General features: G+C 42.0%; 1 protein-coding gene across 1 annotated transcript; it reads right to left on the reverse strand.

The window, feature by feature from the left end:
- Window positions 1–5,125: 5,125 nt before the first annotated feature.
- On the reverse strand, window positions 5,126–18,291 carry osbpl2a (oxysterol binding protein-like 2a). Its single transcript, XM_080853309.1, has 14 exons — window positions 18,171–18,291; window positions 12,876–13,038; window positions 12,566–12,677; window positions 12,399–12,474; window positions 12,017–12,151; window positions 11,735–11,832; window positions 10,712–10,894; window positions 10,125–10,232; window positions 9,690–9,779; window positions 9,382–9,508; window positions 8,390–8,509; window positions 8,109–8,232; window positions 7,840–7,930; window positions 5,126–7,617 (listed from the first exon to the last, which is right to left on the reverse strand). Exons 2-14 carry the CDS (start codon window positions 12,910–12,912, stop codon window positions 7,515–7,517), a joined length of 1,404 nt encoding a protein of 467 aa, XP_080709435.1. The 5' UTR covers window positions 12,913–13,038; window positions 18,171–18,291; the 3' UTR covers window positions 5,126–7,514.
- Window positions 18,292–19,040: the final 749 nt, after the last annotated feature.

Genomic DNA, 19,040 nt, shown 5'->3' on the forward strand with positions numbered 1-19,040 from the left:
CGTACCAAGTTCGCTCTGTATAATATGTGGCGACAAGCTAGCAAAAAAGCCAATAAAGCCTTCAAAACTGCTTTGGCACATGGAGACCAAGCCCTGATTCAGGGTTATGTTGAGTTGTATTTTTCATGCACTTAACATTCGTAATACAATGGTGTTGGTCGCAAGTTAACACCTCACGTTAATGTTAGCTTTGGTATACTCCATTCTATCAGACTTGCGCTTGCCTCGCGGGTGCAATTGATTGATTCACATCAATATGAATGAATGACATGACATGGAAAATAACACCTTGAATCCGGTCCGTGAAAAAAATTGCCTACATTAAACCGGTCGGTGGTGCAAAAAAGGTTGGGGTCCCCTTCTCTAAATTACATTATTAGGGCCCGAGCTGCTGAAAGCAGCGAAGCCCTATTGTTTTTCTACTGTTTATTCCTCTTTTTCTTTTTAAATTGCTTGAAAACTCACCAAATTTGGTATGGATGTTATGCCGGGAATTCTAAGATCTTTTACGTTGAAAATGTTATGGGGCGGGGCAAAATGGCTCTGTAGCGCCACCTAGAAGATTGCAAATACCCCTATGCATTGGGGTTAGTTTGGCATAGCAAAAAAAAAATCAGTACACTTTTTTGTCATGCCCAGACGCACCAAAAAGTGTATTGACGAAATGGTGGCAGGTCAACAGGAAGTCGGCAATTTTGAGTGGAATGGTTGCTTGTTTTTGCCTGTTTCCAAGCCTCGCATCTGATCGAACTCCTCCTACAGATTTAATGGAAAGCCTTCAAACTTGGTCAGGATACTCTTCAGCCATGGGGGATCAAATTGTATTGAGCGATTTTCCAAAATCTCAAAGGTGTGGGCGTGGCTGACCCTCAAACTTTTACGACTCGCCGGTGCTCACCACAAAACGCAAAGTCACTTATAATTCCAGCCTGCATTGTCCGATCCTAACCAAACGTCATAGGGTGGAAGCTGGACCCAGCCTGAACGCGGACATATGCCTATAATGCCACTTGCCTATAGCGCCACCTGATGGTGGTTGGAATCGTCACTCTGTTTCCACACCTGGCGTCTGATCGAGCTCCTCCTACAGATTTAATGGAAATCCCTTCAAACTTGGTCAGGATACTCTTCAGCCATGGGGGATCAAATTGTATTGAGGGATTGTCCAAAATCTCAAAAGGTGTGGGCGTGGCAGACCCTCAAACTTTTATTACTCGCCAGTGCTCGCCATTTTCACACCTCGCATCTGATTGAACTCCTCCTACAGATTTAATGGAAACCCCTTCAAACTTGGTCAGGATACTTTTCAGCCATGGGGGATCAAATTGTATTGAGGGATTGTTCAAAATCTCAAAGGTGTGGGCATGGCAGACCCTCAAACCTTTACGACTCGCCAGTGCTCGCCAAAACCACAAAGTCACTTAAAACTCCTGCCTGCATTGTCTGATCCTGACCAAAAATCATAGGGTGGACGCTGGACCCGGCCTGAACGCGTACATATCCCCATAATGCCACTCGCCTATAGCGCCACCTGTTGGTGGTTGGAAACATCGCACATTGTCCGATCCTGACCAAACTTCATAGGGTGGACGCTGGACCCAGCCTGAACACAGACATATGCCTATAATGCCACTCGCCTAAAGCGCCACCTGTTGGTGGTTGGAAACGTTGCTTTCTTTATTCTTTGCGCTGTATTGGTGTGATGTTTTGATGTACGTGGCATTCTCACGGCTCTACGCTTGACGGACGGCTGTGCAGTGCATGTCGGCCATCGACCAGCGCCTTCTCCGACGCGTGCACGTGCTCGGGCCCGTTCAACGCTGCTTGCAGCTTTAATTTTTATTTGAAATTTGGTAGGAATATTGGGCCTCATTCTCGACAGCAGTTGGGAAGACTTTCCGAAGGATTTCAGAAGGAACTCCACTTCGGAAACATTTATGAAAACATTTGCATTCTCGTTATTTTTTTCTTCTGTGCTTTCTTCTGAACTTCAGACAACTTTCAGAACTCGAAATAGCAGTCGTAACTCTACCGGAATCTTCTCAAATGGGATTCCACGGGCCATCTTGTGGTTATTTGAGGAATCGCGTTGAGGAATGACATTTGAAAAAACTCCGTATTACAGTAAAAGGGTTAACGGGCGAATTTGTGAGAACCCGTTGGAGATTGCGTTCACGTCAACTCTACAGACATCCTCGGATTAAAATAATTATGATAATAATAAATACGAGAATATTTGTATCATTAACAATTACGTTTCACATTTATAGTCATAATTATACGAGGTAGTGTTTATTGTTACACTAGGTCTATATGGCTCGTAGCTTGACTGTTCTCTCCCTAGTAAGTCACTTTGGACAAAGGCCGCGTCTGCTAAGAGACTGATAGTGAATGACATGAACACTGCAAATGCAAATGACTAAATAAATAAACACTAAGGTCAATCTCTAAGTTCGTCTTCTCTGATGAGTCCAATTTTACAGTAGGTGCAAGACTCTGTGGCTTGTAGGCCTCTCCAGGTCTCCGTCTAACCATCAGACGACCATGTGTTGGGCAAAGCTGAAAATTTGACTCATCAGAGAAGACGAACTAGGAGACCCTCCAGTCCGCTTTGGTTCAATCCTTATGGTCTTTTACAAACCTCAGCCAGGCAAAGTACAACGTTGTCCCGGAAGAAAAACTTGCTTCCTTTTGCTCTGACAATGTTCCCCAACTCTGAGAAGTGTTTTTTCCAGCAGGGCAATGCTCCATACCACACAGCCAGGCCAGTAAAGGTGTGGATGGAGTATCACCAGATCAGGGCCCTGTCATGGCCAGCCCAATTTCGAGACCTGAATCCCATAAAAAAACCTCTGAAATGTGATCAAGAGGAAGATGGATGGTCACAAGCCATGAAAAGAAGCCGAGCTGCTTGAATTCTTGCGCCAGGAGTAGCATAAAGTCACCCAACGGCAATGTGAAAGACTGGTGGAGAGCATGCCAAGACACATGAAAGTTGTGATTTTAAATCAAGGTTATTCCACCAAATATTGATTTCTGAACTCTTCCTAAGTTAAAGCATTAGTATTGTGTAGTTTAAAAATGAATATGAGCTTGTTTTCTTTGCATTATTCGAGATCTGAAGACACTGCATCTTTTTTGCTATTTTGACCAATTGTCATTTTTCTGCAAATAAATTATCTAAATGACAATATTTTTATTTGAAATTTGGTAGGAATGTTGCCAGTAGGTTATAGAATAAAACAAAAATGTATATTTTACTTTAACACATACCAATAAATAGTAAAACCAGAGAAACTGATAATTTTGAAGTGGTCTCTTAATTTTTTCCGCGGCTGTATGTGATTGTGTGGGACAATGTCAACTATCATGTGGCCCGCTCATCAGGGCGTGGTTCGCTACCCATCAAAGGATGGTGATGGTGCTCCTAGCCCCTTACTCCCCATTTCTAAATCCTATTGAGGAGTTTTTTTCAGCTTGGAGGTGGAGGGTCTACGAGCATCGGGCTCTAAATCAGAGGTCCCTCCTCCAAGCAATGGATGCTGCTTGTGAGGATGTAACGGCTGATCATTGCAGGGGATGGTTGCAGCATGCACGCCGATTCTTCCCACGTTGCATTGCAAGGGAGAACATAAGATGCGATGTAGATGAGAATCTGTGGCCAGACAGACGTGAGTGTGAGGCTGAGCAGGAGAGTGAGGACGAAGACTGAAGACTTCCTTTCCTTCTGTATGTTTACTACTGTAGGCTATACTAATTTTAGTTTTGATGTTCTTTTTGTTTGACAGTGTTTTTTTGCTGTGCACATTTTCTGTTTCTGTTTTGCAATTACATACTGTAACAATTTCCATGGCATGAGTCCAATACAGTTCGTCATGTGAAACCTTGTTGGCTCCTCTTGAATTTGTTTCTGTTTGATACACATAGTATTCTGGAAAGAAAACATCTACTACACTAACCATTCAGTGTCAAAGGACTAAGCCAAGATTGAAATTTGCACATGAGGGATATTCTATGGTCCACTGACATACTGACAAAACATCTAAACGTTTTGACCTGCAGTGCTTAAACAATGCCAAAGGGACTTTTCATTTTGGGGGCACTGACTATCAGTATGAGAAAAGGATTTAGTTTTAATTGATGAGTTGTCTGTTTTGGGAGAGATATGACCTTTTGCAGGTGTGCCATAGTGTTTTGATAAACCATCTAGGTTATTTTGGCAAATATATTTAAAGCTTGGAGAATGTCCTTTTCTTTTCGGGAAGGAACTTTTCATTTTGGGGGCACTGACTATTTTTATGAGAAAATGATTTGGTTTTGAAGCTTGACTGTTTTGGGTGAGATATGACCTTTTGAAGGTGATCTATGTAGTTGTGCTGAACCATATAGGCTATTTTGCCAAATGCACTAAGAGCTTTGAGAATGTAATTTCGGTTTCGTGAAATTGCCCAAAGCAATGGATAAAAACTGTAATGAACACCTGTTACGAGGTGGATTCGGGAGATTGCGACAGCACACGTTTCTAAAATTGCGTCTCCTAATAAGGAGCTGGCAGGGCGTGTATGTATGCAAATCCACTTTCACGAGAACGCGCATCAATCTAAGAAGCTAATCGGAAGGAACCCAGCTTAGAAGACTTCGGCTGCTTATGAACACATTTTCAAGCGTGCGGGAATGCAGCGGAAGCGTTTCTCTTACGTTGTTTTTGCGAAGTCGTGTAAGAAACATTTCTGAAGAATTACAGAAAAAGGTCGAGAATGAGGCCCATTGTCAGTAGGTTATAGAATAAAACTAAATGTTAATTTTACTTAATTTTTATCGTGGCTGTATATATATATACACACACACACACTTATATATAGGGGTATTTATCCTCTATTCCCCTCAAATATTTTTATCTAAGGTAAAAAAAAAGACAACTACATATTAAAGTAATGAAAAAAGCAGACAATTACAATTAAAATGTTATCATTTAATGGTTGTATCTTATTTACTTTAATATTGCTAGTTTACAAATGACCAGAGTTCCATTACATGAGACTATTAAGTATGATTCTACTCCCATTTGTAGACTATTCACATAATCTGTACAATTGTAGTTTGAAGGGACAAAAAGAGTCACAAAGAACATCAAGTGCAATTTTATAAAGCATGAATAAGTGGTTTACAACATCTACAAGACTGAGGTGCGATGCACTTAGCATCACTGTGCAGATGTAATGGCACTTCAAACATCTGAACAATGTCTAATGGCCAAACAATTAACCTGGGTGTATAAATGCTTATCTTGTTGCACTCATTCTATATTATGTGGCAAATATGTTACTACCTGTACACTGGCTGAATGACATTACTACACACACGTAAAAAATATGACACCACATCATTTGGTGGGGGGAGTGACATTCATTTTGTGTCATTCTCAGTTGGGGATCCAGTGAATGATTTGCTAAAATAGATGACGCTAAAAGGTGAAAGCCATGACCACAACTCTGTCAATGACTTTCTTACACGCTTTTCTACTCTGGACATGCCGCAAAGGGTGTTATGAATTAACCTTACTCTTCCTACTCTACATGGATAGTATGGGAAGTCATAACACAGTGGAAGCGGTGAAACACCTTGATTTACAATCTAACTTTCAAGAAGTTGTTATTTTGACCAAGGGAGCCGTAAGCTCAGTTTAAGTCCGGCGTGCCCTGTTCCCTGCATCTGCCTTTAAATCATACTCCAGCCCTAATTTAAGGCCCACGCAAAGTGCACACAGTTGCTGTGGCACAGAGCAACGAGCCAGCAAAGTTCAAGACCTTGCACTTGCATAAGGCCAACTAAAAGGACTGTACATGTGAAGTCACATTCTTTCAGACTAGATCCTCTAAAAACGTACAGTAGACGGCCAAAACAGACGAGACATTCTGAAAGATGTTTGCATAGATTTTCTTTCTCTGACTTTTCCTTGAAAGCACAGTATCTGAGATTTTTGTTGTTGAGAAAGACGATTGTGGTGCCTTGAGAGCAGTCTCACTGAGGTCATTTCTTAGCAATAACTTAAAAAGAAAACGTATAGGTTACATACCCCTCTCTCTGTTAATTCTGTGCGGAGTTAAACAAAAAATGGCGGCTGCATGTTTGTGTGTTTTCTGTGCTGTGTTGAAAGCAATCTCACATTCAGTGCTCACACAGTCAAACGGCATGCCAAGGCAGCACCCACTTCTATGCCACTTAAGAGAAAAAGAATCACTCTCCAAAAAGTTCTTAAGTTCTATGGCTTTAGATTCTAACTGCTTTGGCAACCACAAAAACACACTGGTGTAAGCTCTTCAAAATATTAAATGTTAATTAGTTCATCGTAATCATATATAAATCCACCGTTTAACTTTACTGAGGAAGTAAACATCATTAGAAGCAGCTTTCTTATTTCTGAATTCTAGTAAAAAAAACGAAGAAAAAAAACAAAAACAAAGAAAAAGATCTGTAACATAATTAAGCATGCATATGACTATGATTTGCATACATGTTTTTAATATTGGCAGAGGTCAACCCTCTCAAAGTCACTGAGATAAGGTTTGAATGTGGCCTGAGACCATCCTCCCATTCCTCTTATTACTTCTAGCTGTTGAGAAAAGTATACAGCAACCCTCTAACAAGCCATGCCTATGTGGGAACAAGCTTATGGCGAGACACTATCCCACCTAGGCTAGATCTCTGTCAAGCCATTTCTCAGGTAAATATCACTCAGCTGTAGTTGTGTAAGTGATACAAATGTTGTAACTGAATTCCACACAATGGTTGTAGGCCTTCCTTGCCGACAGCATGGACATCATTCTCAAAGTCTACCATCACAGAGGTCAGGTTAGTGGAAAAATGGTATTACATACCATACATATGATACAAATATTAGCCTTTGTTTGAAAGTTTAAATAAATGCACGATTCTCTCATAAATATCATAGTTTGTTTTTCTTCTCAATGACTGAAACCTGGTTTGAAAGTGTTTAAAAGTCCTGAATACCAAAACATCACAGTATTAGAGAGGATTTCATCCTGATCTGCTCTTACCAATGACAGCTATGCTTTCAGTGACAACCTGCATCCAATAAAATGAGCACCTGACTGAAGCAAGTGCCAGGCAGAAAGTGCTGCGGGGGATTTTAGCATGGTCATCATCGACAATGACAAATGGCAAATAAACCAAAGAACATCAACCCTTAGTATAAAACAGGTCAAAGAAAACAAAACAAAACAAAAAAAATGAAACAAATAAAATAGAACTTAAGAACAAAAATATAAAGATCGAGTTTCCAGGTTTCAGTTCAAGATTCACTTGAAGGAGATGAGAGGTTCTGTCAGTTCAGTAAACCGTTAATTTCAATCTCACATTCTAACGGATTATTTTAAAAACTACCTATATTGTGTAGGGAGAGGTTAGAGCAGAGGGGCTATGATATGAGTCCAGTAAGCGAGAGAGAGAGGGTCAAATAAGCCCATCATATCCCTCTCTCTCTCCTTAGTCTATCAGAAGATGTCCACGCAGTCAGTGAACTTCCTGTCGAAGTAACCACCAATGTAGAGCCAGTCCTGGGCACCGGTGTGAGGGTTGGTGCCCTGGTGGAACCACCTGAGCAGTCAAACACAGAGACAAAACACTGATTATGTTTAAATTAAACGATTCACTGGAGAACTCTACAGATATCTTTAAGATAGAGTGATGGAAAGGTGTTAGCTGAGTAATTGTCCTTGACCTTGATCTATTCCAATATACTGTTGAAGTGGTTTAGCATAGGTCAGTACTAATGCTTCCGAGAGGCTTTCTGTGCGTGTGTAAGTGGTCAGGACTGACCTGTTAGACCATTCCTCTTCATCTTTTGCCCGATCCTTTCGTGACGACCTCTGTTTCTCCTCCAGCCTCTCCTTCTCTATACTTGCAGTGTCTTCAACACAGAACACATCAAGCGTGTGAGAAATGAAAGGTCAAAGGTTACTGCTAACGATCAGAACACCATAAAGCCGACAAAACTGGACAGCCCTATAAAAGAGATGTTTACGTCCTTTACTGCAACAAGACACTCATGACAGATTAAAACAGAAAAACAGACAGGCTTCTCTTACCGATGTCTCCATTCTCCATGGCTCTGATGTCGGGGCGAAGACGACAGTCGGTAGGTGCCAGCACCTTTTCCATGCCAGGCTCCAGCTCATTTAGAGACATGGTGAAATTGGTGAAGTTGTACATCTGCACAGAAAAGGACAGAGAGACTGAGATAGAGTGCTGACTTGGCAGAGGGAGTTTATATAGCAAAGCTGGTAAAGCCATTTGAAATGACGGAATAATATTTTTAGTAGGGATGTGTGTGTGTGTGTGTGTGTGTGTGTGTATGTGTAAACATTACCTGAGTTGAGTGTGCAGGTCGTGGTGTGATCCTCCACAGCAGGGTACTTCCTGGGATCATGGTGACAGTCTCCTGCGCCTCCGGCACGTCATCACCATCGTCACCTCCGGCACTCTGCTCCTAAGCGCAGAATCAGGACGCATTACTACTTCTCCCACGCGCACAGATAACAGACACATTACTACAGCTCCCACGCCCCATATAACAGACACATTACTACAGCCCTCACTCACACATATAACAGACACATTACTACAGCCCTCACTCGCACAGATAACAGACACATTACTACAGCCCTCACTCTCACAGATAACAGACACATTACTACAGCCCTCACTCTCACAGATAACAGACACATTACTACAGCCCTCACTCACACAGATAACAGACGCATTACTACAGCCCTCACTCACACAGATAACAGACACATTACTACAGCCCTCACTCGCACAGATAACAGACACATTACTACAGCCCTCACTCTCACAGATAACAGACACAATACTAAAGCCCTCACTCTCACAGACAAGAGACACATTACTACAGCCCTCACTCGCACATATAACAGACGCATTACTACAGTCCTCACGCCCCATATAACAGACATCTGCCTCCAGTGCATTATGATCTAGTGCAGTTTAGAATCAGTACTAAATGCTAAACCTAAAACTAGGACTAGCATGATACTTTTGCACTTTCTGAAGGGGAGAGGCATTTTTACCTAGGCACTAGAAATCACAACTTGAAAAGGTCATTCAGCTAACCCTACTACTGCGCTAACCCCAACAATACTACTGCTGCTGCTGCCATCTGCTTTACCTTCACGATCAACCGGTGCATGAGCAGAACTTCAAAATAAAAACAACAGTAACAACAATTTAGATGGGAAATGGTGAACATGGCAGAGCACCTTCAGTTCTATACAGTATGAAACTACAAATAGCATAACATACATCCACTACCAAAAGGTTATAGCATTATATTTACATTACCTCCACCTGTTTGTGTTTCTTGGCATCTGATTTCTTCTCTGCTTTCTTGTTGGCCTCGTACACTTTGGGCTCCACACAGTATAAACACTCTGTCCATTTGCCATACAACATCCGTCGCTTCTTCTTACTGCACGCACGCACACACACGCACCCCGAGAGAGAGAGAGAAACACAAAGTATTCATCTCTGGATCAGATAGAGATGGGCAATGGTCAATGTATTCCAGTGGAGTTAGGTGCACTTATGTTATTATTGCCAGTGAGGCTAGACACAGAAACGCTGAGCTCAGCTCTGAAATACAGGCTCACCTCTTATCCTGGATGTGTCCTTCCACTTTATGCAGTTCTTTCCCAAACATGCCACATGGCTTGAAGTTCAGAATACATTTATCCCCATTGCTGGATCACAGAAAGCAGGTCAAACCATCTTAACATTTAAAACAACGGTCAGTATGTATGAGAAAAAGGTTAACGGTGCAAATCCATACAAGCGATCTGAGCGACGCGATCAAATTCCATTGCTTTGAGTGGGCGTGTTCTTTCTCTGAAATGTTGGCCGCTGCCGGTGAAATATCGCTCCTCATTTGCATAAATTTGAGCATGTTCGAATTTTCATCAGGCGCGTCGCTCAGATCGCTGGTTTACGTCACAATGGAGCTGGCTCCCGTTGAAATGCATGGGGTCGCCCAGATCGCGTCGCCCAGATCGCTTGTATGGATCTGCACCGTAATACTTACAACTTACCTATGGTTCACTATCTCAACAGTACCGTACTGCTCGATCCAGAGTTTCCCCAGAATGACATTATGCACACAGCAGAAGGGGTTTGTCCAAGTGTACACCTCCCTATGTCTGCAACAAAACAGGACAAACATAGCGGGTTCCTTAAGTGAAACACGCATCTGTCTCCTTTTAGCCACATACTAAACAGAAGCACTGGTCACTGCAGTATGAAGGAGAAGGATCACTGAAGAAAAGAGATATAGGACACAGTCTTCTGGTTGCATATTCACACCCTTCTTTCTACAAGACACTCAAAATGCCATTATCAGTTTGTGCCCATATAGGAACCTTCAAAGGTGCCAAAAAACCCTATTTCAGAGAATTCTAAATTTAATTCAGTTAAAGGTTCCTGTATGCGAACAAGCCGAACCCCTCCATCCCCCAAGATGTTCTACTTCGGGACATCAAAGGTTTTAATTGAAGCCCTATTCACTTCACTTCCCAACAAGAACTATTTGATGGTCTAACAGCGCTATAACCGTCACCACCATATGTGCTCTGATGCCTGACTAGATACATAAACATAACTCAGTGGCACTCATACTCACTTGAGCAGCTCTAAAGTCATGGTGCCTTTGGGCTCAGCCTCCACGCTCTTGCCCCAGAACTTGAGCTTGGGGTAGATGGATCCGTGGAACTCAAAGTCCTGGTTGAGGGACTGGGCGTGGAAGGCACTGATGGGGGGGTGGTGGCTGACCTGCTCGGAAATCAGACGGTACCCTTCATCCTCCCTGCAACACATTTCATCAAATCACTTTCTGCTTAAAGGGGTAGTCCTTGATTACAGTTATTGTGTCCTTTCGCTGTCTGTTCTGTGTGTGCACTCAAATAACTCCGGTATGCACAGCCAGTACAGTCCTGCCTCTCTAAAAAGGAAGCAAAAAAGTGGCTCAATCCGAGCAATACACTTTTCCAGCCAATCAATAACAATGCTTCGGGAGCAGTGAAGGGTGTATTTCATTGTCTTTTCAGTTCAAATATCAACAATCTTTCGCCAGGATCAAGTACTGCTGCACCTATTGTATCTTTCCTAAAGAGCATATAGGCCAGACATACATTTTTTGATGGCCAATAATCCTTGTGAACTCAATGTACCATGCCCACTTGTTTTAATTGGAAAATCCTCAAACATGCACAAAGTTAAAGGCAGATTGTTGAGTCGAAAGTTGGTTCAGACTACGTCCACACATTTGAAAGAGTTGATTTTATGTAAAAACTATAATTTTCATACCACTTTCCAAGTGTTCTACATCCACACTAAAATGCAGAAACGCCATAAAGGTGTTTGTTGTTGGTGCGTGGTTCGTCAGTGTCATGGCAGCCATACGTCATTGTCTCTGAAACTCCCTGTTTCCCCCGCCTATGGTACATTGTGAACCCGCCGTTTTCAAATGTATGGACCTTAGAGAGCATTTTCAAAAAGTATGGTTTTGGGTGTATGGTTTTCGGTTTCAGTGAGGACTCGAATGCTGAATGGAGAAAAAATGATGCGTTTTGAAATATACCCGAGTTAGTGCAGACAGGACCTAATTAAAGGCCTGTGCTGCTCCGAGGAGATTAATCAGGCTCACCTTACAAGCTCGTAGGTCTCTCCCAGTAAGGGGTTGAAGGGCTTTCCAGTTCTATCCCACTGAGATGCCACTGCTGAGACCGCGAAGGCAGCTACCAGCTAAAACAGGAAATATGACCATTATGTCATGACTGGACATGTGCGTGTTCTTTTTATGTCTGTGTGTATGCATGTATAGAGTATGGGTTATATTTTCAGTTGTTATGTGATTTAATGCATATGGTGAACGTGCTTAACCGGTCCGCATAGCAGAACGGATTATTTAGTGCTGTTGTTAACTCACCTGCATGCGGTCTATGGAGTCAGACGAAGTGCAAGCCTTATGGATGAGGTATGTGTGCTCCATGTACTCGGAGAGACGCTGCAGAAAGCTTAGGGGCTCGTTAAAAATGATGGGCATCGTGATCTTTGACAGTTCCTGGACACAATCACGGCAGAGTGAAACATTACACATTTTAAAAGACCAAAAAAAAAGCTTACATGCTGGGCCATCTACTCACAAGCACGTTTGTTAGTAATACTGGTTTAGGCTCTGTGTGGTTTACAGTGTTCCATAAAATGTATTGTGTCCAAACTGTTCCCAGGGCACATTTTAAACCAGCATGTGCTCAGTGTTGCTTTATTTGTGAACTATCTGTGTAATTGAAAACGCCTCACATCCTTACCATGCCAATGCACTTCTTCAGAAAGCCCCAAACACTGAAGTTATTCCTGGGAAACATGGGTGCTGGGAGAGTCATCCTGTGGAAAGGAGAGACGCAGAGCTGAACACACCTAACTGGTTTCAGACACACAGGATAAAACAAACAACACTTTGGGCAGGGATGCCTACCTCCTCTCCCACAGCCCATTCTGTGAATGTGCGCTGCCATTGGAGGTTTGTTTGCCCTCGTAGACCAGTGCGTCTTTAAAGCTGACCTCACAGGAGTCGTCCGATTCCAATCCTGTGAGATGAATAGGCACGTTACCGTACAAATCATCAGAAACTGAACGGACTACTAAGAAGTATGATTCAAATGTACAAAATGCCATTAACAAAACCCATTACCAGAGCCCCGAGCATTACCATAATAAGTTGCACGTATTTAACACCCCATCTTCTGACACACAACACATGCATCAGCGTCGGCAGAAGTACTCACCTGTCTCCGCGTCATAGAACTCCTCCTCACTGTTCATGATGAGCGGTGTGATGGGCGGCCAGTGGCACTCAGAGGGTGATTGGCATGGTTCCTGTGGACAGTCAAGTTCGCTCTGGCTCACTCAGGCTTCCCCCAGCTGGCTTTCACTGGCTCCTGCTTAAACCTGAGGCATAGCACAGGTCACTTGGCATACCTTCACGAATCAGCAGCACCCTACCCAGACCTGTACGCCTCACAGACCCTCTCCCTCTACAGGCCTGTAGGGCAGACTAAGCACAGTATTGCCGATACCTCTGTACTTCTGCCAACTCTATGAGCAACATGGGGCTTCCTGTGGCCACATTCAGGTAATTGCAACGTTGTCCATTTGGGTAAATATTTCACCATGATTGCTGAAAATAAAATCAATTCCAGAACAGAGGCTTGGGCAGAAAAATCTTTGAACAGAATTGAAAATGAACCAAATGAAAAGTAAACAGCGAAAGAACAGCGATGATGGGATGCAAGAGCCTTCTCAAGGCAGTAAACATTTCACAGGGTTACTGTAATCAACCACCACAAAGTCTTGCACAACGTTGGCTAAGTAGTTAAAGCTGAACTTCTCTGTGGCTTGATCTGGCTTTAACCTTCCTGTATCAATTTCCCTCACAGCCTACTGTGCTTCTCTAACAGAATTGTAAGTCTTAAAAAACCTGACCTCTCAGTGTTCAACACAGCTAGCATCCATTCACGAACACCATTACCGTTTAGGTAGGGGAAAGTGGTGTGTGCGGGCTACAGTAACCGAGAAAGCAGAGCTATCCACTAACATGCACACTAACATGTTAGCTGAATAATTTAGTCAAAAAGTGTGCAAGGCTTGAGTAGTCGTGACATGTGCGAAAGGAAGTGCACGCAGACACACAAGATCCCTTTTTTAAGATTTCAGAGGTATCTGGACTTGAGTTGTACAGAAAGGACACCACTTCCACCTGCTCCAAATGTATGAGAATGGACACACACACATCTGCTGAACTCAATAGGAGTGAAAACAACTTCAGGTGGATTGAAGGACAAGGGCTCACTCCTTTTTTAAGGACAAGGGCTCACTCCTTTCATTCTCCAACATGAAAAATGTAGTGATGTATCATACCATTCTGTAATGTGTCTGGGACTCTACCATGTATATGGATAGGCACAAAACAAACTCTTCTACTGACAGGTGGGAGAGATCTCAGGTGGTGAAATTAACCCACTAATAGGGCTGGGCGATTTTTCGATTTCGATTTTAATCGCGATGTAATTTTTTTCTACGGTTTTAAATGAGACGTTCGATTAGACGGCGCCTTCAAAAAAAAAAAAAAAAATCAATGTTTTCACAGACCCGCGAATACAGCGCCGCACGTAGCCCATGGGTCTCACTTTTCAAAACAAGTCGTTTCGACCCCCCCACTTTTGCAGTCAAAATAGTGCGTGCGTGACTGCTGGTCTACTAGTCCATTATTCTTTCCATTGCTTCACAATTAAATCCGTTCAACTTTATCAGTGGGGAATACCCACAGCAATATAAATCCACTCCGCGTTTTCCTGGTGTACTACGCAGCCTCATCACGCACGCAGATTCAACTGTCATTAATGTTCATTCATTCTCTGATTTGATCGGAGCGTCGCGCTAGAAGCAGACCACAGAAATGGACATACGGATTTTTTTTTCGAAGAAGAGGAAAGTAAGTCAGAGTTGCCCAAGTTTTACCTGTAGTGGACAATTAAGGACCACCCAATGGACATTATCTGGCTATAATCGTATTGTTATTGCCATAACAACCGTGAGCTAATCTGGCGTTAACGTTAACTAGCTAATGGCAGTTTTTCTAACGACAGCAGCGACTAAACACACACTCACCAAAGAAGATTTTTTTTTTTTAATGTGTCACTCACTTGTATACCTCTCTATGACTCACACACGAAAGATGATGTCAATGCCACAAATAAAATGAACATTGGTGTGCTGGGCATGCTGTCAAGCTTTGCCATGTATGAAAACTATTTCCCCTACGTGAACCGTTTACTTCTGGCAGCTTCCATCCTTAAAGACTTTGGGTTTCAATACACATTTGGCCATTTCTGACCTGAACAGTCATATTTAATGAGGTGGTCAGTTTGAATGTAGCCAACATAATTATCAGGCCACCAAACCTATATCAATTGTGAATTTGATATGCTGATAACATGATTTACATCTCAGAGAAAAACATGGTAAAATGCACCAGAATGCGGGTATTTGCATGTACGTTTTTCAAAAAATGTTGGGGTGATTTTGTTCATATCGTGATATAAAATCGAAATCGAAAATTTTTGGGGGAAAAAATCGAAATATAACTTTTTCCCATATCGCCCAGCCCTACCCACTAACATAAAGGGATAGTTCGGTTTTAAAGACATGAATCTGTATGGCTTCCCCGTCACCAGTGTCGGCTGTTGATGTCCATCAAAAAAGTGCAAGTTGGGCGACTACGAAAATAAAAGTAATTACTGCAAATTAAAGGCGAGTCATTCAAACTCTATTTTAAAGATGTATGGAATGCAGCACATGCTGTGTTTCTTGGCAAAGGATGTAGTTAGCGATTGTAAACCAAATTGACAGAATAAATGGAGTTGTGTTTTATTTTTTCTCAACCCAACATGATCAAATGTGTCAAATGAAAGTCAGAAGTCCACTTGTCCGAGAAAGCACACTGTATCCATTATCGATTGACAACGCAAACAGGTGATGATGCAGCATGATCTTGGTTAAAACAACCTGATTTATTGCAAATTCAGTTCAATTTCAACCCTTCATCACATGTGCAGTGCATTCTTCCATCACATGCACAGATAATTCCCAGCATCCTGTAGTGGACAAGGTAAGTACAGTTAGTATAAATTACCCCAAAATGTTCAGTTTATTCCAGTTAATTCCCATGGAAAGTTACCAACTTTGAGTATTCCCGGAATTTTGCAACCCTATGCAAGACTTATGCTACTTAGGGCAAAGGTAACCTGAAGTTTGATAACAGACCTGTGTGCCTCTCTCACCCATTCCTCCTGTTTCTCTGGTCCCAGGTCAGTCCATCACCAATGTCAAATCTGTGGACCTCTCAGAGGTCCAATCCCAGATACTGAGCTTCTATGCACTGTGACCATGCTGAGAAACCATGTCCGCTCAGAAAGCTTTAGGGGATAGGCCTACACACCAGTATTCAGATATGTTTTTGAGCACAATGCAGACAAACAAAAAGATCACATACTGAGTCTTTAAGAGGAGCTCACAGCTGTTGAATCCCACAACATGTGTGTCTGTCAAAATGACTTGCAGATGCGAGCAATTAGGCTAACAATGTCATCATGGTTTTCAACACCACAGAAACTGAGCAACCAAAAATGCCTCCTTCCCTACATCCAGCTGCACCATCCCATGATTACATAAGTGGACAGAAATCAGCAAATCAGCATGGCTTATTACAGTGGCGTCAACATCACAGTAAAACAAAGTGCCAACATGCATTGTTTCACGGGTGACACTGGAATAAGATTTGCTGTTTAAAATGGTATTAGAAAAAGACAACAATTCCCTTCTGAAAATGTGTGAATTGACACTGAAATTTATGAATTTACAATTCTACTAACACAACAGGCAGTTCACAGGGTTAAAGCCATCTGTTATCATCACTGAAATCAGATAGAGGACAAGAAATACCAAGGAGTGATGCTTTTGCTAACACTTCCAACTGACAGTCATATAGACATGCTAACAGCAAACAGTCATCAGTCATCTTGCAGGGCAGAGCAATTAACTCTTCCAGTTACCAGCTTGTCTTTATAATTAATGATACAGCAATGAAGCCATTGCACATAAAGGGGTGTCGAGACACTGGATAGATCCAAAAAATACTACTGCAACAATATTAAATATAGAATATTTATATTAAATAATAAATACAGAATATATATATATATATATATATTATAAAAAGATGACTAAATGTAAATGTAGAATGATAAAAATATATATATTATTCGATATAATTATTGCGCCAATAATGGCTTTAAATGAGTAACATGAGAATGCAACGAAGTACTTCGCCATCCAGCGCCCAGGACAGAACGTCACGTAATATGTGAGACAATATACAGAACGGAACCTGTGTGCCATCACATTCAAATGTTACAAGTAAGATACGCTTTCTTCAAGCGTTATAAAATGCAAAGATCAATTATGATGCCCTTTCCCCAAGTGAACAACATAATGGTGGCATTTAAGAAAGACTTTCCATTATCAATTTAACACTGCCACCAATGCAAATGTAAATATCTAACCTTATACATAGTAAAACAGATAATCGAGCAGATCATTCATACGCCATATCAGCTGATGAAAGGAGCTGAGAAATTGCTACAAGCACATTCTCCAAAGCCCAACCGAATGCCAGTTTCAAAACCAAGGGTGATCAACTTCCACGTTGCCTTTAACTCGATTTAGCGTAACTTGTTTCTGGCGACCGAATGTCAACCCCGTGGATCAGAATGTTTTCCACAATGTGGCTAACGCTAAGCTAGCGAACTTGCAAAATATCAACGAACCAGCTGAGGGCAAGAACAGCAGCAAATAAGCTGGACAGCTGTGCTGCCAAGTTCAGCCAATGGCGGGAGGATCAGCAGAAACTGCCAGAAGCATAATTCACGTTTCAATCCCCTCTAAAGGTCAGCCAGCTCAAGCGAGCGCAGGTCACAGAAGTCGGTGAAGGCTTGAACAGCAGAACAAGTACCCTAACCAGTGCCCCATAATGTTACTCTTTATCATATAACGTGAGGAACATTGGTGCTATGTTAGCTCATAACACAACTAGCTTGCTACCATATACCGCCTGTTTGACTTTACAACCAGCCAACCAACCAACCCAGACTCCGCTAGCAGGCTTGGTGGCTTTACATGAAACACCTTTTCTGCTTGACCGACCAAGACCGACAATTTAGTATCTTAATTACACATGACTGTGTCAACACCACTTGTATTTCACTTCTCGAGCAAGTTCGCTTGCTAACCAGCTAGCCAACTATCCTTTGACTATCCTTTGACCAGTTCATGAGCGAGAAAGCAAGCTAACCATAGAGCCAAAAGCTCTTGCACCGAGGATGAATGCCTACCATTAGTACAAGCTAACGTTTACTAAATAACTTTTGCTTGATATATACAGCAAACACAGAACGGCAATATCTCATCATGAAATTGATACTCACAGTTGTAGGCTACAATCAAGAAATACACTAATGTTTTACCTGTTCTGGTCCAGTATGTAAAACTGTTTGGTTTTCTCCGATGGGACAGACACAAAATATTCAGCAGCTCATAAGCCAGAAACAGGGACGGAAGTGTGTAGTGGAGGTGCTATCATTGATTGGTTTTGGCCTATCACTACTCTAGGAATTCCAGGATCACCAACAACAAACATTTCGTATGGGCGTGTGCGCAATGACAGACACACAGGTCACCTATGAGAATGTAGATAAGCACAGCCCCTGAACGCCATAAAGGGGTGGGGACATGTCCGGGGGCGGGATACAATGTTGTATTAAAGGATAGCTATGTGCTAAAAAGGGTATGGATGGGTGTTATTTATAAGCGTTGTCATATTTCACAGACAGTTCTGACAGCTGTTGCTATCAAGTCCGTTGCCGTTCTCTACGGGCTACGGTTCACGTAGCTATAGGCTACATTCATACACAATTTTTCCATACGTTTTTATTCCAGACCAGGCCAGTGAAATGGCGATTATGTTGTAGGCTATTAAAATATTAAAATACTAAACTATCGTCATCCAGACTAATGACGGCTTGTATTCGTCATAAGCTGTAATAACAATTCACATGTTTGTTTTACAGTGGTCAAGGTTAAATGACAAGGGCATCACTTGTTTTCTGTATCTTTTGTACGGGGGTTATGCGTTCGTCATGATTCAGCAAGACGCTCTTGTGCCGCAAGATGGCAGAATTGGACAGAATTTCAGTTATTCTCGTGGTTCAAGAGGAAGCAAAGTCCTTACATGTCAAATATGTCCAACAAACTCACATTTTTTAGATTATTATTAGAACAGAGTATCTTATTTAGCATTTTCTCAAATATTAATATGACATTACAGGCTACAGGCT

This window comes from Sprattus sprattus (assembly GCF_963457725.1).
Source record: "Sprattus sprattus genome assembly, chromosome: 16".
NCBI classification, from domain to species: Eukaryota; Metazoa; Chordata; class Actinopteri; order Clupeiformes; family Clupeidae; genus Sprattus; species Sprattus sprattus.